Source organism: Muscardinus avellanarius (assembly GCF_963383645.1).
Source record: "Muscardinus avellanarius genome assembly, chromosome: 4".
NCBI classification, from domain to species: domain Eukaryota; kingdom Metazoa; phylum Chordata; class Mammalia; order Rodentia; family Gliridae; genus Muscardinus; species Muscardinus avellanarius.
Genome location: NC_137789.1, coordinates 144117152 through 144134543, shown reverse-complemented (window position 1 = coordinate 144134543; position 17392 = coordinate 144117152). Strand labels below are relative to the sequence as shown.

At 43.2% G+C, this 17392-nt stretch overlaps 1 protein-coding gene across 1 annotated transcript in view; it reads left to right on the top strand.

The window, feature by feature from the left end:
• Nucleotides 1–17115, top strand: part of GPAM (glycerol-3-phosphate acyltransferase, mitochondrial) — a gene marked incomplete at its 3' end in the record, with an annotated part of 47422 nt that extends 30307 nt beyond the window's left edge. The window contains exons 8-21 of the mRNA XM_080693620.1: nucleotides 328–464; nucleotides 3137–3236; nucleotides 3544–3756; nucleotides 5416–5529; nucleotides 6626–6711; nucleotides 7442–7557; nucleotides 10066–10136; nucleotides 10959–11223; nucleotides 11782–11924; nucleotides 12975–13052; nucleotides 13689–13829; nucleotides 14725–14914; nucleotides 15998–16056; nucleotides 16999–17115. Of these exons, the coding sequence (XP_080549746.1) occupies nucleotides 328–464; nucleotides 3137–3236; nucleotides 3544–3756; nucleotides 5416–5529; nucleotides 6626–6711; nucleotides 7442–7557; nucleotides 10066–10136; nucleotides 10959–11223; nucleotides 11782–11924; nucleotides 12975–13052; nucleotides 13689–13829; nucleotides 14725–14914; nucleotides 15998–16056; nucleotides 16999–17115 (1830 nt within the window). The remainder of the gene's footprint in view (nucleotides 1–327; nucleotides 465–3136; nucleotides 3237–3543; nucleotides 3757–5415; nucleotides 5530–6625; nucleotides 6712–7441; nucleotides 7558–10065; nucleotides 10137–10958; nucleotides 11224–11781; nucleotides 11925–12974; nucleotides 13053–13688; nucleotides 13830–14724; nucleotides 14915–15997; nucleotides 16057–16998) is intronic.
• Nucleotides 17116–17392: the final 277 nt, after the last annotated feature.

Sequence of the window (17392 nt, the reverse complement as noted above, 5' to 3'; positions counted from 1 at the left end):
CATGTTACCAGAAAATATTTTTTAAAGAAGGCCACCAACTGCTGGGCATGGTGGTGCACTCTCGTAATCCCTGCGCTTGGGAGTCAGAGACAGGATGGTCATGCAGGTTCGAAGTAAGCCTCACTGGCTTGAGACCCTGTTTCCAAATAAAAAATATCAAATAGGTCTGGGAGTGTAGCCCGGAGGTAGAAAGGGTTCCATCTCCAATACAACCAAAAAAAAAAAGTCACTAACTAGGTAGTGTTTGATTCTAACCAGGTATGCAGCTATAAAGCACCATTGAACTTGACTTTTGAATTTTAAATTTGACGTCTCTCTCTTTATCAGACGAATTTGCCGCTTATATTTCTACCAGTCCATAGATCCCATATTGACTATCTGCTGCTCACTTTCATTCTCTTCTGCCATAACATCAAAGCACCGTACATTGCTTCTGGCAATAATCTCAACATCCCAATCTTTAGGTAAGATCAACTGACTTTGAAATTTAAGATATCAAAAAGATTGTGTTTTGAATTTTTACTCACATCTTTTTTTATACGTGTTATTGTAAAGATGACAGCCCTTTTTCCTTTATTATTATAAAAGCAATGCTTGCTTATTATATAAAATTTGGATAGTACAAAAAAGCAAAGCACTAAGACTCTCACCATCATTTATGTATTTTATATGGAATGCTGGTGAACTGTGAATGTCTTAACGGGAAATATTTATCAAGTGGATAAAGACGATCAGGTTAGAGAGTGGATCACTGTCTGAGTCCTGGCAGCAGGGAATTGGGGTGGTTGCAGTGATAGTGACATAAAAATAGACAAGAGCGAGGTGTAACACACACACACACACACACACACACACACACACACACACACAGAATGACTATACCTGTCGCTTCGTCCTTGTAACTTAACAGCAAGAAGCATGTAAAAAGCATAATATACCATGAGAAGTGTTTTTCAGAGGCTTTGAGGAGAATGCAGTTGCATTCTCTTCAGAGGAAACCATCGTGCAAAGGCAGAGAGATTCGAGGGCATGGCGTGGTTGGGAAGTGATGGATGGTCAGGTGATGTTAGAGTGTGGGATCATGGGATGCTGGAGCCAGGATCCGAGGCCTGAGGTGGTGGCTGCATAGGTGGTGGGAGCTAGATCCAAGCAGGCTCTTGGCCTACTTTGTCCATCCTGTTCTTGAGAAATGGCATATTCGGTTTTGCATTTTGAAAGGTCATTAGGTAGAAAGAACCAGATCAATTCTGAGTCTGTTATAATAGTTTGGGCAAGCCGGGCGTGGTGGCTCACGCTTGTGATCCCAGCACTCGGGAGGCTGAGACTGGACGATCGCGGTTCGCGGACAGTCTCAGCTACCTAGTGAGGCCCTCTGCAATTCAGTGAGACCCTGTTTCAAAATTAAAAATAGGGAAAGAGGTGTAGCTCGGAGGTCGAATGCCCTTGGGTTCCATCCCCAGACCCGCTTAAAAAAAAAAAAAAGTTTAGGCAAAAGGTAATGAGGGCTTAATACTGTGATAGGGCATTTGGAGAGGAGGACATACATTTGAAGAGTAGTTAGTAAGGTGAATTTATAAGACTCAGTGCTGGTGGGGAGAGATAGGGAGGGAGAAGGAAGAGGCTGGGGAGAGGCTGTACCTACCTCCCAAGGCTTCGCCACCTCCTCATAGCTCCATCAGCTGGGGACTTTTTAACTCAATACATGCCCTTTTGGGGGGACATTTAATACCTAAATTATATCATGATCATCAGAAGAGAAGCCATTTAGTCATAAACTCAATGATATTTATCCAGTTGTGCTTCAGGCAAAATTAAACGTGACACATGGTCCTAACCATTGGACAGTAGACAGGTAAGCTGCCTGCCACCGGCTGCCAACCACGCGGTGTGAGGGGCCCTGCGGGACACACATACTCTCCCAAGGATTAGAACACCTGTTTCCTCTCCAAGGAACCTGGGATGCTGAACTAGAAAGTCATCAGAAAGTGCTGATGGGCATCTCAGAGTGAAGGGGAGAGAGGGTACCATGGGCTCCAGAGAAGTCTTGCTGCTCTGCTAATCAGAGCGACTCATCCTCTCACCGCCTCCACGTCCAGTCACTTTACGAACACTTGTAACGTATTCTCGTGAGCCTTCTGCCAGTCAGTCACTGCTTAGCTCCTCCTTCCTTCAGGCACACAGAAGTAGGTGAGCTGCCTATTGATGTGGCGCTTCCTTCAGGGTCATTCCATTGACACAGGTACACACCACTTCTCAGGCTGTGTTATTTTTGTAAATGGCCCTTCTCCCCTTCTTGTTCAATATGAGTTTATTCTGCAACATTTTAATTTTAAATAGTAATACTAAGCTTTGGCAACATCTTACCATGGCCTCCTCAGACTGACTTGTAGAGGATACCAAAAAAATAGATTTAATCATTCTACATTAGTAGAAATTTGATATTATTTCTATTTCTAATATAAATGATTATATTTATTTCCATATTTGAAAATGATAGAAAGAGGCTGTGAGTTTAGGAAGGTGACCTGGAAACTTTCAACTACATATCAGAATTCATCAGTGTTGCAGACAGAGACATGGGCCGTGAACAGAATTGTTTTAGTTCTGTTTATGTGTAAATGGAGCCAATTTTCATTTCATATTTTACAAAGGCGATTATGCTCAGTTTAAGTTTAGCAAAATTACCCTCGTCTCACAGGAACCTTCTTTAAGCCATAGCTATTTGAGAACATTTTCCCCAAAGAGATTTTGTTTATTTTTTAACGTTTTATAACTTTGCAGTGCAACAATTACAGTATGTTTAGCAGTCCATGTCTTGAGATCCAAGAGAGTTTTAAGGTTTAGAAGTGTTTCATAACCTTCTTCAAATCTGTACTGTCACCTTTGTGGGTAATATATCAGGAAATGCCTTTTGGTTCAGAACTGATGTAATAGGACGTTACATGCAGTAAGATTCCAAAGTCTGCTGAGTTACGTCAGCGGATGGGAATGTCAACATGGAAAATGAGAGAATGTCTGCCTTTCCCTGCTGGCACCCTGGTGACACCTGTGGTTTATGTCCATATGGCAAATGTTTTGAAGTAACTTGGAATTTGAGTATTTCTTATAAATAATTCATGCATTCTTGAATTTATAGTACCCTGATCCATAAACTTGGGGGCTTTTTCATTCGACGGAGGCTAGATGAAACACCCGACGGACGGAAAGACATCCTCTACAGAGCTTTGTTGCATGGGGTGTGTATGATCTCTAATTATCCTGCAACCGTATGTCATCTATCCCAGTGGGAGGAAAAGAGATTGGATGAAGCTGAGATTTTTAGAAAACTGTTCTCTGAATAATTTGAATGACGATTACTTAAGTATGAGTTTATTTTTTTATAATCACAGCAGACTGTGCTGCTCTGCTTTTATGGTGTGCGTAAGAAGGTTTGTTATAGTGAAATTATAGTTTTTCTGTTTTTCCTTAAGTTTTTATTTTTTCTGAGTTCAGTCTAAGTTCAGTGGTCTTGAATTAATGGTTTGCTTTCTTTTTATATCCCAGCACATAGTTGAACTGCTTCGGCAGCAGCAGTTCTTGGAGATTTTCCTAGAAGGCACACGCTCCAGGAGTGGGAAGACGTCCTGTGCCCGGGCGGGACTCTTGTCAGTGGTGGTAGATACTTTGTCTACCAATACCATCCCAGACATCTTGGTAATACCTGTTGGAATCTCCTATGATCGGATCATCGAAGGTCACTACAATGGTGAACAACTGGTAAGGGGTCTGCCGGCACAAGCCATCTTACTGTACAGGTGCTGCTTTCAGCTTTAGCTATGACCATGTGAATTCGCTTAGAACTCACTGAGGTAGCCCTGTTCTGAGGGCAGTGTCTGGAGAGGTTGGAGGGCTGGTGAGTCGCCTCTCCTGTGTCCGCATGGAAGAGCGTGCTCACCGCGATTAGATGTGTCAGTGTGGGCTCTGGTCCTGGGATTGGAAAAGGAAGACCACTTGTCTCTGAGTCACCATCTCTACTGTGGGGGTTTATCCATGGCTTGCTTTTCCCAGGGCCTATTGTTTACGTGTGGATTTTAGTTAAGTCTGAAGAACTGGTGTTTTTTGTTGCAAAGCAACTGCAAATTAATTTGTAGGTTTTTTTTTTTTTTTTTTGTACTGAAGTAGAGTAGTTACCAAAGAGCATACAAACCATAAGCATGTTGATTGAGTTATCACAAGTGAACAACACACTTACATAAACAACACCCGGACAAAGGAACAATATTATCAGGACCCCAGAAGTCTCCCTCGTGCCCCTCTTACATATAGTTCTTTGGGGATCATCGTTTGTCTGGCTTCTCACCAAACGTACTCATTTTGCGCACTGCAGAGCCTTTGGGATGAGATAGTCCAGTGTGTGTTCTTTTTGCACATGGTTTCCTTTTTCAGCAGCTGCTGTGAGATTCATCCATGTTGCTGCATATAGTTTGTTCTTATACCTGTGCAGTATTCCAGTATGAATAATCCATAACTTAGCTATTCTACTGTTTAAAAACAAGTTTGGCTTTACTTAAACATTTCTCTTAGAGACCATATATATTCATTTATTGGGTATGTGTCTAGCAGGGCAACTGTTAGATCGTAAAATATCTGTATGTCCAGCTTTAGTAAATGCTGCAGAACACTTTGCCCAAAGAGTTTTACTAACTTTCCATTTCTATCAGCAGTGTGAGAGTGCTAGTGAAGTTTAATTTTTATCTGATTTCATGTGGGAGTTGTGGGCATAGGACTTATTTTAAGCTTTCTGCTTCAAATATGCCAGAAGCTCAAGGGCATTTGATAACTGGAGGCTTACAAAAACAAAGCAATAGGCCCCATGTTGTCAGTGCGTCCTGCTTACCCTGTGTCTTATAAGGTGTCATTGTGTCTTATGTAGATACTCAGTAAATGCTTTCTAAACAAACGACCGGCTCAAAGGCCACTGAGAGGCTGACTCAGTTAATTGCCTAGAGTTAGGTATTTAGACTCTGGCAATTAGCAGAGCTCAGGTAAGTGGCCTCTGTGACTTTTTTTATTTTTTAATCTGAGAGCTTGCAGAGCAGTTTTGAGTATATTGGGTCGTTTTACCCTTCACCAGTGTTCAGTTGTCTTTTGTGAATTATGCAAACAATGTACTAAATGAAGTAGTATTAAATATTTTTCACTGACTCAAGTACCTCTCCCAACATGTGATTACCTCTTTTAGTGTCTTTGAATACTTAGCAGGTTTTGACAGGTCTCAGTTAATGAATATATTATTTTTCTTTATTTATCATTTTCTTCATCATTTTTGTAATATAGACTTCTAGATCCTGTATAAAATTATTCTTCGGAAAACAGAATATCTGCATGTGTTAGCTTTGATGCTCACCCTCGTGTTTCTTTCACTGTTGGGATTAGGGCAAACCTAAGAAGAATGAGAGCCTGTGGAGTGTAGCAAGAGGTGTTATTAGAATGTTACGGAAAAACTACGGGTATGTCAGAGTGGATTTCGCACAGCCGTTTTCCTTGAAGGTGAGCGTCTGCTGACGGAGCTTCGTGAAACCACTGTCCTGCAGAGAAAGACCTGGGCTCCCACCCTGGGTTAGCTGCACCTCTATGTGATTGGTTACTGTGCCGCCTCTCCCTTTCCTTTCCTGCAAAAAGGACTATGATAAATTGGCATTTCTAAAATTTTCCCATCAAAATGTGCCCATCGACACAAGAGATTGAGTGTCTATCTTTGGGAAATAACAGGTTCAACATTTATTGCCATTTTTTTAAATTCATGAGAATCTTGCATATGGCTTGTGGTATATGTTGGCATTTTATATTATTTTTAAAAATTGCACTTAAGGACAGTTTTCAAAATGCCTCCTCCAAAAGCTGGGTAAAATGGACAGTTAGGCTGGTGCAGTATCCTGCTGAGTGGATTCTCGTACTCAAGTGTTCCAAGGCAGTGTCATCTCATTAGAAGCCTGGGGCTGCCTGTTCCCTGTGTCCTTACCATCTTAAACTCTTGATTTTCAGATGGGTCAAGGAGAAAGAGGAAGGTAAGGAGCCCGGCGATGAGGAGCAGAGACATTCCCTCTCCTGCCCCACTTCTTGTCTCAGCTTTAAAAGATTCTAAATGCTGTGCCAGATTCTTTCTGGTCTTCCATGGTTTCAGCGTAGAGAATCCTCATCATTTCATCCTACTTTTTTTGTTGATATTTTTAAGCCATTTCACAGCTTCTCTATCTCATTATGATTTGCTTTTTGATTGAGGTTCCTTTAGATATTATGTGACCCTCAGATGTCAGATTTTCTTCCAGTGGTGTGGTTGTCTCTACTATCACTGTTACTGATATTGCGAATGTTAAATAATTTCCTTGAAGATGTGAGAAAAATTAAGACCATTTTCTTTAATTTTTAATTTTTTTTTTCAAGCACATCATTGTATTGTCTGAATCTTCAGTTCTTAAATTTCATACTTAGTAAGGTTCCATGAAACCTGTACTTCTGAAGACAGTTAAGGATATAGAAAGTATTTTCCAGGCTCTGTAGCATGGCCCATTTTATAAACAGTTCCCATTGTGAAAGTAAGCCAGTCAGAGTATTGATCGTGTTTTTTTTTTTTTTTTCCCTTCAGGAATATTTGGAGAGCCAAAGTCAGAAACCTGTGTCTGCTCCACTGTCTCTGGAGCAAGCATTGTTACCGGCCATACTTCCTTCAAGGTAAGATTGGTGACAGTTTTTATATGAACTTAACTGTCAAATAGCTATTATTTCTAACATCACATAGAGAAGGAGGTTAACTTATTAAGAACATGCTTATTCACTTTCTCACTGGGGTGACTTTTCTCTGGATCTGATAAAGGATATTGAAATGCTGTGTTTTCATGTTAATTTGGAGGCTTTTTATTATTTGCACATAAAATCCTTTTGACTTTGTGAGTCATGTAGGAGTTCTTATTTGATTTATGCACCTGAATGTTTGAACTAAATTCTTTTTGGTAGTAGCTTAGGTTATGCATTTTGTACATAAGTGAGGCATATGAAATAGTTTTGCTACTTGAATTTTTCAGCATTCAAATTAAGTTGCAGTTTAGAGAAGTGGAGTATGAAGTTCTTTAATATGTGAAAGTGTTGTGTTTTCAAACATGTATGACATCTTGCTTTCTTCATTTGCCAGTGGATTTTGGAAGTGATGTAGCCACAGACTGTTTAGTCATAACTAGATAACACATTTTGTTCAAGAGAGTATATTAAACATAATGTATGTATGTATGTGTGTGTGTGTGTGTGTGTGTGTATAAAACAACCCACAACAGAGAGAATCTATTTGTGGTTTAAATATAAAATACGTAGTAAGTTGAAGTATCTAGGTCCTTTACAGATCATTGCCATATGTTTTGCCTTTTAAAAGAGTGGGCTGTGGAAGGCTGATGTGATGTCATCTTTCCAGGCCTCCTGATGCAGCCAACGAAGCTGCAGAAACACCCAACAATGAGTCCAGAAATGCAGCCGAAGAATCCTGCCGAAGAAGACTGATTGCGAACCTGGCAGAGCACATCCTGTTCAGTAAGTAGAATCCCCCGCTCTTCAGTTCTGCCCTTCAGATCGGGTGTGGTGTGGTGCAAACCATTCAGGTTCTGGAACCCAGTGGGGTTAGATTTCTTTTCCAGGTCTACTACCTAACACACAGGTGGTGATAGGGAAATTATTAGAAAGAAGGCAATGCTGGGGAGTTTGAGAGACTACGAGTAGAACATCCGACAGTGTTTGATAAGCAGTGGGTGCTCATGTGATATTGTGCCCTTTTAAAAATGGTTTTGTCAAAAGGATTTTTGGCCTCTTGCTTATGGATGTGATTTTAGATCTAATCTGTGGTGTAACAGCTAGGTTTTTAGCTGCATATCCTTGTCTCCTTTGACCCCTTGAGTATTTTTATACAGTAAATATTGAATAGTGGCTGTTATGCATAAAGCTTTGTTCAACTGGGGAATCAAACTGAGTCCTCAATGTTCTGCACTTAGAGCTCTGCTCTTCTCAGTGGAACAGTTGTGCATACATACTTCAAGTCAGCATGGCCCGGAGTGGTGTGTGAGGTGAGGGTGTTGTGAGCCTCCTTAAGTTCTAAGTTGCAGTGTTGTGAACTGTTGTAGAGACTGCTTTAAAATCTGAGGCAGCCCCACGGTCCCTCGGGCTCAGCGTGGGGTGTCCTCACCATTCCCAGGGCCACCCCTGGGGCAGACTTGGCACTTCCTGCTGATGCCTTACTCCTTTTCCAACTTGACTCTGAGTCGGAGGTAGCTCTTTCCCACCTTCCTTCCCTCCCTTAAGTGCTAGGGATCAAACACAGGCCCTCACACATGCTGGGCATACACTCTACTGCTGAAACGCGTACCCAAACCAGAGGAGTCTACACACATCAGATTGTGTGTTTCTCTTGCCTAAATCAGAATACAAAAAGTAATAAATCCTAATATTTTATTTATTTAAAAGGAACCCAGGGACATTTGACCTCTGAGCTACACCCCCTGCCCTATTTTTTATTCTTTATTTTGAAACAGGGTCTCACTAAGTTGCAGAGGGCCTCACTAAGTAGCTGAGGCTGTCCGCAAACCATGATCCTTGGGTCTCAGTCTCCTGAATGCTGGGAATTACAAGTGTGCGCCACCACGCCCGGCTATACATCCTAATCTTGAAAAGTAAAGATGAAATAGTAAAACCCAGTACCCAAATAGCCAGTGGTATTGCTGTCTAGTTTCTAAAACTATTTTACAGTCTTGTATTATACTTATTTCTGCCTTTCACATACTGATTAATGTCTTGACGAACTCTTTATATAAAAACATTCTTTTTAATGGCTGTAAATATGGTATCAGATACATTATTTTCAAATGCCGGAAACAACTTCAGTTGTGAGTGACACATTCATGAATTCTTTGTCATGTCTCAGAAAACTCAAATGATATCTTTATTTCAGATTATTTCAAGGTTGTTAACATAATTGATCTATATAATGTTAAATTCCTACAAATTTAAAGTGTTGGGTTATGCACTATAGGTGTTACAAAATACGTTCCTGTGCCCCTGCTCCCGTCTCCTGAGGAGCTAGGGGTGTAGCACAGCAGTAGAACACTTGCCTAGCACACACAATTCCTGAATTTGATTCCCAGCACTGCAAAAAAGAAAGAAAGACAGACAGACAGACAACAACAATAATAACAAACTAGATTCCTCCAGACCAAGCTGAGAGAGGAAATAAAGGTGTATTGAGCACCCACCACTGTGAGCCCTTGCCAAGCCAACATTTCATTCTAATATAGCCCAGCGACTAGACAGTGTTTTTGAAACCAAGGCTCTAGGCCGGGCGTGGTGGCGCACGCTTGTCATCCCCACGCTTGGGAGGCGGAGACAGGAGGATCGCGCAAGTTCGAAGCCAGCTGCGCGCCCTGGCTTAGGAGACCCTGTTTCCAAATAAAAATGTAAAAATAGGTCTGGGAGTGTAGCCCGGAGGTAGAAGGGCTTCCAGGAACCCCAGTACCACCAAAAAAAAAAAAAAAAAAAAAAAAAGAAAAGAAACCAAGGCTCAGAAATGTATGTCATTTGCCCCAGGTCATGAGATTAGTGTAAAATTAAGGATTTTAGCCCAGATTTTCTGACTTCAAATTCACTCTTCCTTTTCTTAAAACTTCCCTTTGACATGGTCAGTACCTGTAAGAAGTGAGAAGTGGACTCGTAGTTATGATAAGACTGCAGTCAGAAGTCAAGGAGCACGAGAGGTGTTCTGTAGAGCCCAAGGGGGCACGGTACTTCAGTAAAGGTGTCTCCTGGTCATTTAGTAACCTAATCCCATTGGCCTGTGGAAGGTGGACCTGTCAGACTGTAGCATGATGCGTGATCTCTAATGAGGTTTCCTTGTGCCAGAATGCTGTATAAAGTCATACTTTGCTTTTGTTAATCACAGTTATAGGAAATGTGGTCGAGGACTTTTAAACACTTTTACTTTAAAATTCAGGTACTTTAAAAGGCTTCAGCTGTATTAGAGAAAAAGTGCAACTAAAGCCTTGTGTTTGTTTCCAGCTGCTAGCAAATCCTGCGCCATTATGTCCACCCACATCGTGGCCTGCCTGCTCCTCTACAGACACAGGCAGGTACGTCTGCGACGCTCTTGCAGTTCAGTAGAAAGCCTGAGGATGTTTTGTCAGCTGTTTAGATATTTATTCAGGATAGATTTAGCCCACTCCAGGCTAATACCGTGAGATAAATAGTGAAATAAACTAAGGACCCTACTGAAAGGAGTTAATAAACCTGATGAAAGGAGAGCTCTACATGAAGATCAGAAGTCAGACTACTTAGTACATGTAGTAATAAGGTGTTCTTTGATTAATGTGGTTGGTGTAAACGAGGTATATTTTAATGCCACAGGATGCATGTTTGGGTAGTGAACATTTTCCCAGCAATTTGATTGTATTTTAGAACCCACCCACCTCCCTCCCACAATAGGCTCATCTAAGCTCCCTGATGGGATAGGTCCTATCTGTCAGGGTCACAGGTATTTTCTTAGTGTCAGACCTCATGCTGATATATAGCCTCCACAGAAACATTTGTTGGATAAATATTAAAAATAAAGAAAATTCTTGCTCAAAAATAAGCATTTCTTATTTTCAGACAGTTCTTTTCTTCCTTTTGTGGTCTTACACACTCATATCGTGTGATATGGCTAGCGTGTTCTCTGGCATGTGGAATACCATGACATGCCTGGGGACCAGCTTTTGAAGCAGTTGTCTGCCTTCCTCTGCATTGGTGATCTGGGCCTATTCCTAAAAGTGCCACAGCAGGCTGAAGGAAAGCCAAGGGAAGAAGACGTGCTGGGGATGTTGGCCTGAGTCTTTTTGGATGTTGGCCTGAGTCTTTTTGGATGTTGGCCTGAGTCTTTTCTGCCATTGTGAGACCATATCTGTCTCTGTCTTTAGGGAATCAATCTCTCCACATTGGTAGAAGACTTCTTTGTGATGAAGGAAGAAGTCCTGGCTCGTGACTTTGACCTGGGATTCTCAGGAAATTCAGAAGATGTAGTTATGCATGCTATACAGCTGCTGGGAAACTGTGTCACAATCACGCACACGAGCAGGAATGATGAGTTTTTTATTACTCCCAGCACAACTGTCCCATCAGTCTTTGAGCTCAACTTCTACAGCAACGGGGTACTCCACGTCTTTATCATGGAGGCCATCATAGGTATGTGAGGCAGGCCCTGAAATATTTTCAGATACTTTTTTGGAAAATACAAGGACCTAAAATAAAAAGTGGTATCTACTTTGGTTTAGATGATAGCCTTGTTTGGGGAAATGCAGTATTGTTTTTAGATTTCAAATGAAAATATAATCTGCTGCTGTGTCACTGTAACTATAAAGGGTAATTATTGGTTTATTGCATGTATAGTATTACACTTATTGCTGTGGAGGAAAGATAAGGTGTCTTGCTGTTCAGGACTTGTTGGGAAAGCGCGCGTGTGCGCGCGCGCGCGCACACACACACACACACACACACACACTCCTGGAATTGAGAGAACATAGAGGAAGGAGACCAGAGGGGACTGAGCCCTTGGGGAGGCCTCTGATGGCATTGGGGTTGCATGGAATCATAACAATTGAATCTTGTGGTGTTTTCCCTAGCAGATGCAGGCTATTGTTTTTGATATGTTAACACTTTTTAAAGGTTATCTAAGTAGGGTCAGTTGAAGTTTGCCTTGGGGACTGAGTGCTGGTGAGTTCAGTGTTGCTTGTATTTCCTCAGCCTGCAGCCTTTATGCTGTTGTGAGTAAGAGGGGCTCAGGAGGACCTACTGGCGCCCCTGGCAGCCTGATCAGCCAAGAGCAGCTGGTACGGAAGGCTGCCAGCCTGTGCTATCTGCTCTCCAATGAAGGCACCATTTCTCTCGTGAGTGAAGGATGCTCTGTGTTACCTGGTCTGCAAACCAGCTTTCTTTTTCGCTTGGAGAACTTTTAGTCCATTATGGCAGCTTTCTCTTCCATTCCTGGGTCCCAGTGACCACTAGACCAACGTGGCATTGACTGTCTTGGTCTGTGTCTGGCTCACTGCCTCCATGACTTCTCCGTGTGGCCGTGAGGCATGAGATGACAGATTGTTCCATGCTCAGCTGGGCAGACACAAAGTCACTGAGCCCTTACTGTGCTAAGGCACCGGGTCAGTGCTGTGTCAATAATTAACACTACCTGTGGGCAATGGAGCCACAGGTGGTGAGAGTCAGAAACAGCTCCACAGTCATCTGTCCAGCCCCTCTCAGTTTACCAATTAAGGCCCAACAGTATACTGAGCACTTACATTATACCCCAGCACTTTTAGACATTTTAAACAAGCTATGTAAAGCAATATATTTTTTCTCAAGATTATTAGGTGGAATTCATATTTGTATGAATAAGGAAAATAGTCTGTTTCCCTTATGTGAATATGTCTTGGGGGCATTTACAATTAAACATTTTTGAGTACAGCCCTTCTCCATCTCTGGTGTGGTGGCTGCTGGGCACCTTGAGTGGAGGATGGAAAGGGATGGGCACAGATAAGGATTCTAAAACTGGCCTCATCCTTTCCCTGTTTTTTTTTTTTTTTTTTGAGTTATTGGTATGTTATATTTCTTCATTCACTACTTTCCTGAACAATCTTTACTGTAAGATGGTTTTTCAGAAAGCTTATAAAGAAAAGAAACAGGTGGTGGGGACCTGAGAAGCCACAGCCATTGGTGGGGTTTGCTCCACTGGGGCAGAGTTGAGCTCAGGAGCTCCCTCTGCAGGTGGTGCCACATGCTCCACACTGTCGGGAAATGGGTCTCGGGTTTTGCCCTTGACCAGGGGTTTGTCAGGAGTGTGGACATCAAGGAATCATAGGGCTTGCTCAGGGAAGTTAAGTAGGTGACAACATGCAAAGATTTGGCACATTTACATTTAAATTTAAATGACTCTTGTTTTTCAGCCCTGCCAGACTTTTTACCAAGTTTGCCATGAAACCGTGGGAAGATTTATCCAGTATGGCATTCTTACCGTGGCAGAGGTGAGAGGCAGAGCCTTCTTACATTTGTCTTTATTTAGTTACTTGCTCTTCATTTTTTATATACCAATTATTTAAATCAACATTTTTACAAATTATTTTAACCAATAATTACATTTGCTACATAGACATGTTTAGATGAGAGAAGAGAAAAATACAAATGGGGAGAATAAATGTCTTTGGGATTGTTTAATAGTGTGCTTCCTTCTGTGGAAGCAGTACCGTCTAAAGCATTTCTAGCCTTGATTCTTTGACACCAGAGGTTGCATTCTAAGATGGGCTGTAACACATATCAGCGAGCTTCTAGCTTGCAAATGTGCATTTTCCTCTTTTGAGATTTTAATTTGGGGTACATTTGGCGTAGAGGGAAGGGCCTGGAAAAGTAGTTTTCAATGTAGAAGTTGTAAAAGTATTTTTACTTGATCGGCTTGGTAGTTCTTTTCCCAGTCCCCCACTCCTTACTGCCCTGTGCTCTTTGGAGTAACTTTTGTTTGTACGGGGGGATGGGTGGGCATTAAGAGTGGCTAAACAGACAGCTAGGGGAGGGTCTGAGCAGGGGACTGCCTCCTCTGGTCCAGCTAGGTAGTCACCCGTGTGCCTGTGCACATTTGTTTACTATTGGCGGTCTCCTTGGCATAGCAAGATGACCAGGAAGATATCAGTCCTGGTCTTGCAGAGCAGCAGTGGGACAAGAAGCTTCCTGAACCCTTGTCTTGGAGAAGTGATGAGGAAGATGAAGACAGCGATTTTGGTGAGGAGCAGCGAGATTGCTACCTGAAGGTACTTTGGTGAAGACTCCAGGGGTGCATTACAGTGAGGAGTTGAGGCTTATGTTGCAGCTAGATAAACTGGGACTCTGACAACTCATATGTGCCGAAAGCACTCACCAGCTCCAGTTACTTCTGTCTGGTGAAGACACTCAAACTGTTTGAGTTAATACCTTGCTCTGCTCAGTTTGGGGATTGGTAAGTGGAAAAGGAGGGCAGAGCGGTGCCTGCTACCGGCATCTCATGAAGTCCATGGTCAACTTGTGCACCCACACCCACACTGGCACCCACTCCCTAGGAGGTGCTGTTTTTGTTCCAATTGATATTTAGAAATTCTCTTTTCATTTGATATTACTGGTTTCAAAGTCGAGCAGTGATCTACACTCTAGAGCGGCTTAAGTGACCTACACTGCATTGCCACGAAGCCCCCCCCCCCAACCCGTAGCCACCCCTGTCCACAGTGCTGAGTGGTGGGCAAAGGACTTGGAGGATGTAGAAACCAGGAGCTGGGAGGGTCCAGGATGGTCTTGTAGGCCTCTCCTGATGGCTGTTTTGCACACTGGAGCGGCTGTTGAGCCCAGACTTCAGACTTCACAGAGCCCGCCTCAGGGCCAGCCATTTGCAGTGATAACAGTATTGTCACCCAATTATGAAAACTTCTGGGTGGCTGTTCAGTGAACACAGGCCACAAATGCTATAAAAGCAAATGGTTGCAATAAAGAACACATTTCAAAGCCAGCGGTTGTGTCCAACAGAGACTTTCTGCAGGAGAGCGGTGGGCGGCTTTTGGGTAGTGCCAGTGTGAGTGGCCATCTTCCCAAGGTCCGGGTCTCCAGAGCAAGCTGTGGTCAGCCCTCCGCCTCTCCTTTCCCTCCCCATGACTTCCTCCCCTCCTCTCGCACTCTCAGGTGAGCCAGTCCAAGGAGCACCAGCAGTTCATCACCTTCTTGCAGAGGCTCCTTGGGCCTTTGCTGGAGGCCTACAGCTCTGCTGCCATCTTTGTCCACAACTTCAGCGGTCCTGTCCCAGAGCCTGAATATCTGCAGAAGCTGCATAAATACCTGATAACCAGAACAGAAAGAAATATTGCAGTATATGGTATGTTAAGGCACCGTTTTGACTTCTTTTAAAAAAATTATAGAAATCTAGTAATTATAGAAAATTGGAAAATGCAAAAGGATCCTGACCTGTGACGCCACAGAGTGCTCTTGTGCACTTTGGTGTGTCCTATAAATTAAGTGGTGCGGTTGTGTACTCATCTGGCTTTTATGACTTGTTTGTGAGAGTCATACGTGTTGCGTGTCTTTTGTTTATTCTTTTGCCATGAAGTGCTTTGTTGTATAAATAGTTGGCACGTTTTACTCATTCTGCTGTTTAGGATTACTTTGCATAGTGCCACTGTGAACATGTTTGAAAGTGCCTTTTGTGCCTGTGCTCATATGCGTGGCACATATGTAGGAATGGGGTTACTGGGTCCAGCTGTGGGTATATTCAGCTTTAGAAGATATTGCCAGACTGTGTCTAAGTGTTATACCAACTTGCACTCCCACCAACACTGTGCGTTTCAGTTGCTCCACATCCTGGCCGTCCTTGATGTTGTCTGTTATATCATCTCTTATGAGAGGACTGGTTGGGGTGGAAGTAGTTGTGGTTTGGAATTGAAACCACTTTGAAATTAGTTTTAGAACCAGGAATTACCTAGAGATGATCTCATCCTCACTTTATAAATGAGGAAACTAAGATCTCACAGCTTCATGGGCAGTCTTGGGTTTAGAATTCTCTTTTACTGGCCCCTAGACTTGTGCCCTTTCTTGTTGGACATGTGTAGGAAGTATCTGTGTATCACTGTGTAGTTTAAATGAGTTTTTACATACTGTACCGTTTGATTCTCATTGAAACTCTGCAAGATGGATGCTTTGGGTATTTTCTCTCCCTTCCTCCCTCCCTCACTCCCTCTCTTTCTTCTTCCTTCTCTTTTTCCCCCCTTAATAGATGGCAAAGTAGGTTTCAAGAAACAGCAAGTCCAGCGAGAGGGCCCCCACTGGTGGCCAGTAGTGAACGGAGCCACTGCGCCTGTGGCCTGCTACAGTCCTTTCTTAGCTCCTGGCTTTCTTACCGTGGGCCTTGGGCCTTTGTGTTCACAAGTCTAAGCATTGACAGGGCCTTATTCTTTCTCTACAGCCGAGAGTGCCACATACTGTCTTGTGAAGAACGCTGTGAAAATGTTTAAGGATATTGGGGTAGGTATCAAGTACTTATGGTCTAACGGCCATGCTGACCTTTGCTCTCTTTCAGTCTGGTTGTTGGCACCACCATGATGTTTGGTGACCCCAAGAGAAGCTGTGTCTACTGGGCTGATTGGGAAGAGGGCGGGTGGGGAGGGACCTGCAGACCCTGAGGCCCATCAGCGTATCCCAGAATTTTGCTGGCTTTATATTCACTCTCAGCCTTTTTTTGTGTGTGTGTGGGGGGGTACTGGGTATTGAACCCAGGGGCATTCTACCTCTGAGTTACACTCCCAGCCCTTTTTTTATTTTTTATTTTGAACCAGGGTCTCACTAAGTTGCTGAGGGCCTTGCCTAGTTGTTGGGGCTGTCCTCGAACCTGAGATCCTCCTGTCTCATCCTTCCAAGTACTAGGATTATAGGTGTATACGACCATGCCTGGCTCCCAAACTATTTATTATAGCACACATTGGTATGCTTCCAGATGCTACTGCAAGCTCTACTGTTAATTATTCCATATGATTTTCAGGGTTCTTTTTGTATTTTTATTAGTATTGCTAGAAGTGCTAATATAACTAGTACTTGCTACTAGTATTAGTATATGAATAACACTGGAAGTCCAAGTACTTCCTCAGGCGTCCATGCCTGTACCTTCACTGATCACATGGAGCAGGAGCTCCAGAGAGCAGCAGGTGGCCATTTGTAAGGGACTATTCAAAGCTTTGTTCTAAAGTGAGCTTTGAAGTGTGGCGCCCTGGTTGCAGCATGCCTACGCCCACAGCCCGGGCCTCACACGCACCACCATGTCCACATTGCCTAAAGCAGGAGTGGGAGGTGGGGGTTTTGTGCCTTTACTGCCCTTGGGGGTCTGGGCCACAGGTCAGGGTTGGTGACAGAAATGTCTTCCTTTTCTTTTTATTTTTTTCCCAAGAAATTTACTCTAAACTTTCTCTTCAGGTTTTCAAAGAGACCAAGCAAAAGAGAGTATCTGTTTTAGAACTGAGCAGCACTTTCCTACCTCAGTGCAACCGGCAAAAACTCCTAGAGTATATTCTGAGTTTTGTGGTGCTGTAGGTAACTTTGGCGTCTCTGGCGAGTGAAGGAGGGCTGGAGGTGAGTCCCCTGTAGGCTCCAGCCTCCGACCCGAGAGCTGCAGGCCCTGGCTGTGGCCTGGCCTGCCCTGCCCCGAGGCAACCTCCTGGACGACAAGTGCCTTCTCCCCTTCACGGACCTGTGGCTTCCCAACTCTGAGACACAGCGGCCTACGGATGACACCCGGGGGGCTCAGCCTCTGTTTGCAACTCATTATCGGTAGATTACTAGATGACATCTCAATAAATTATTTTGGAAT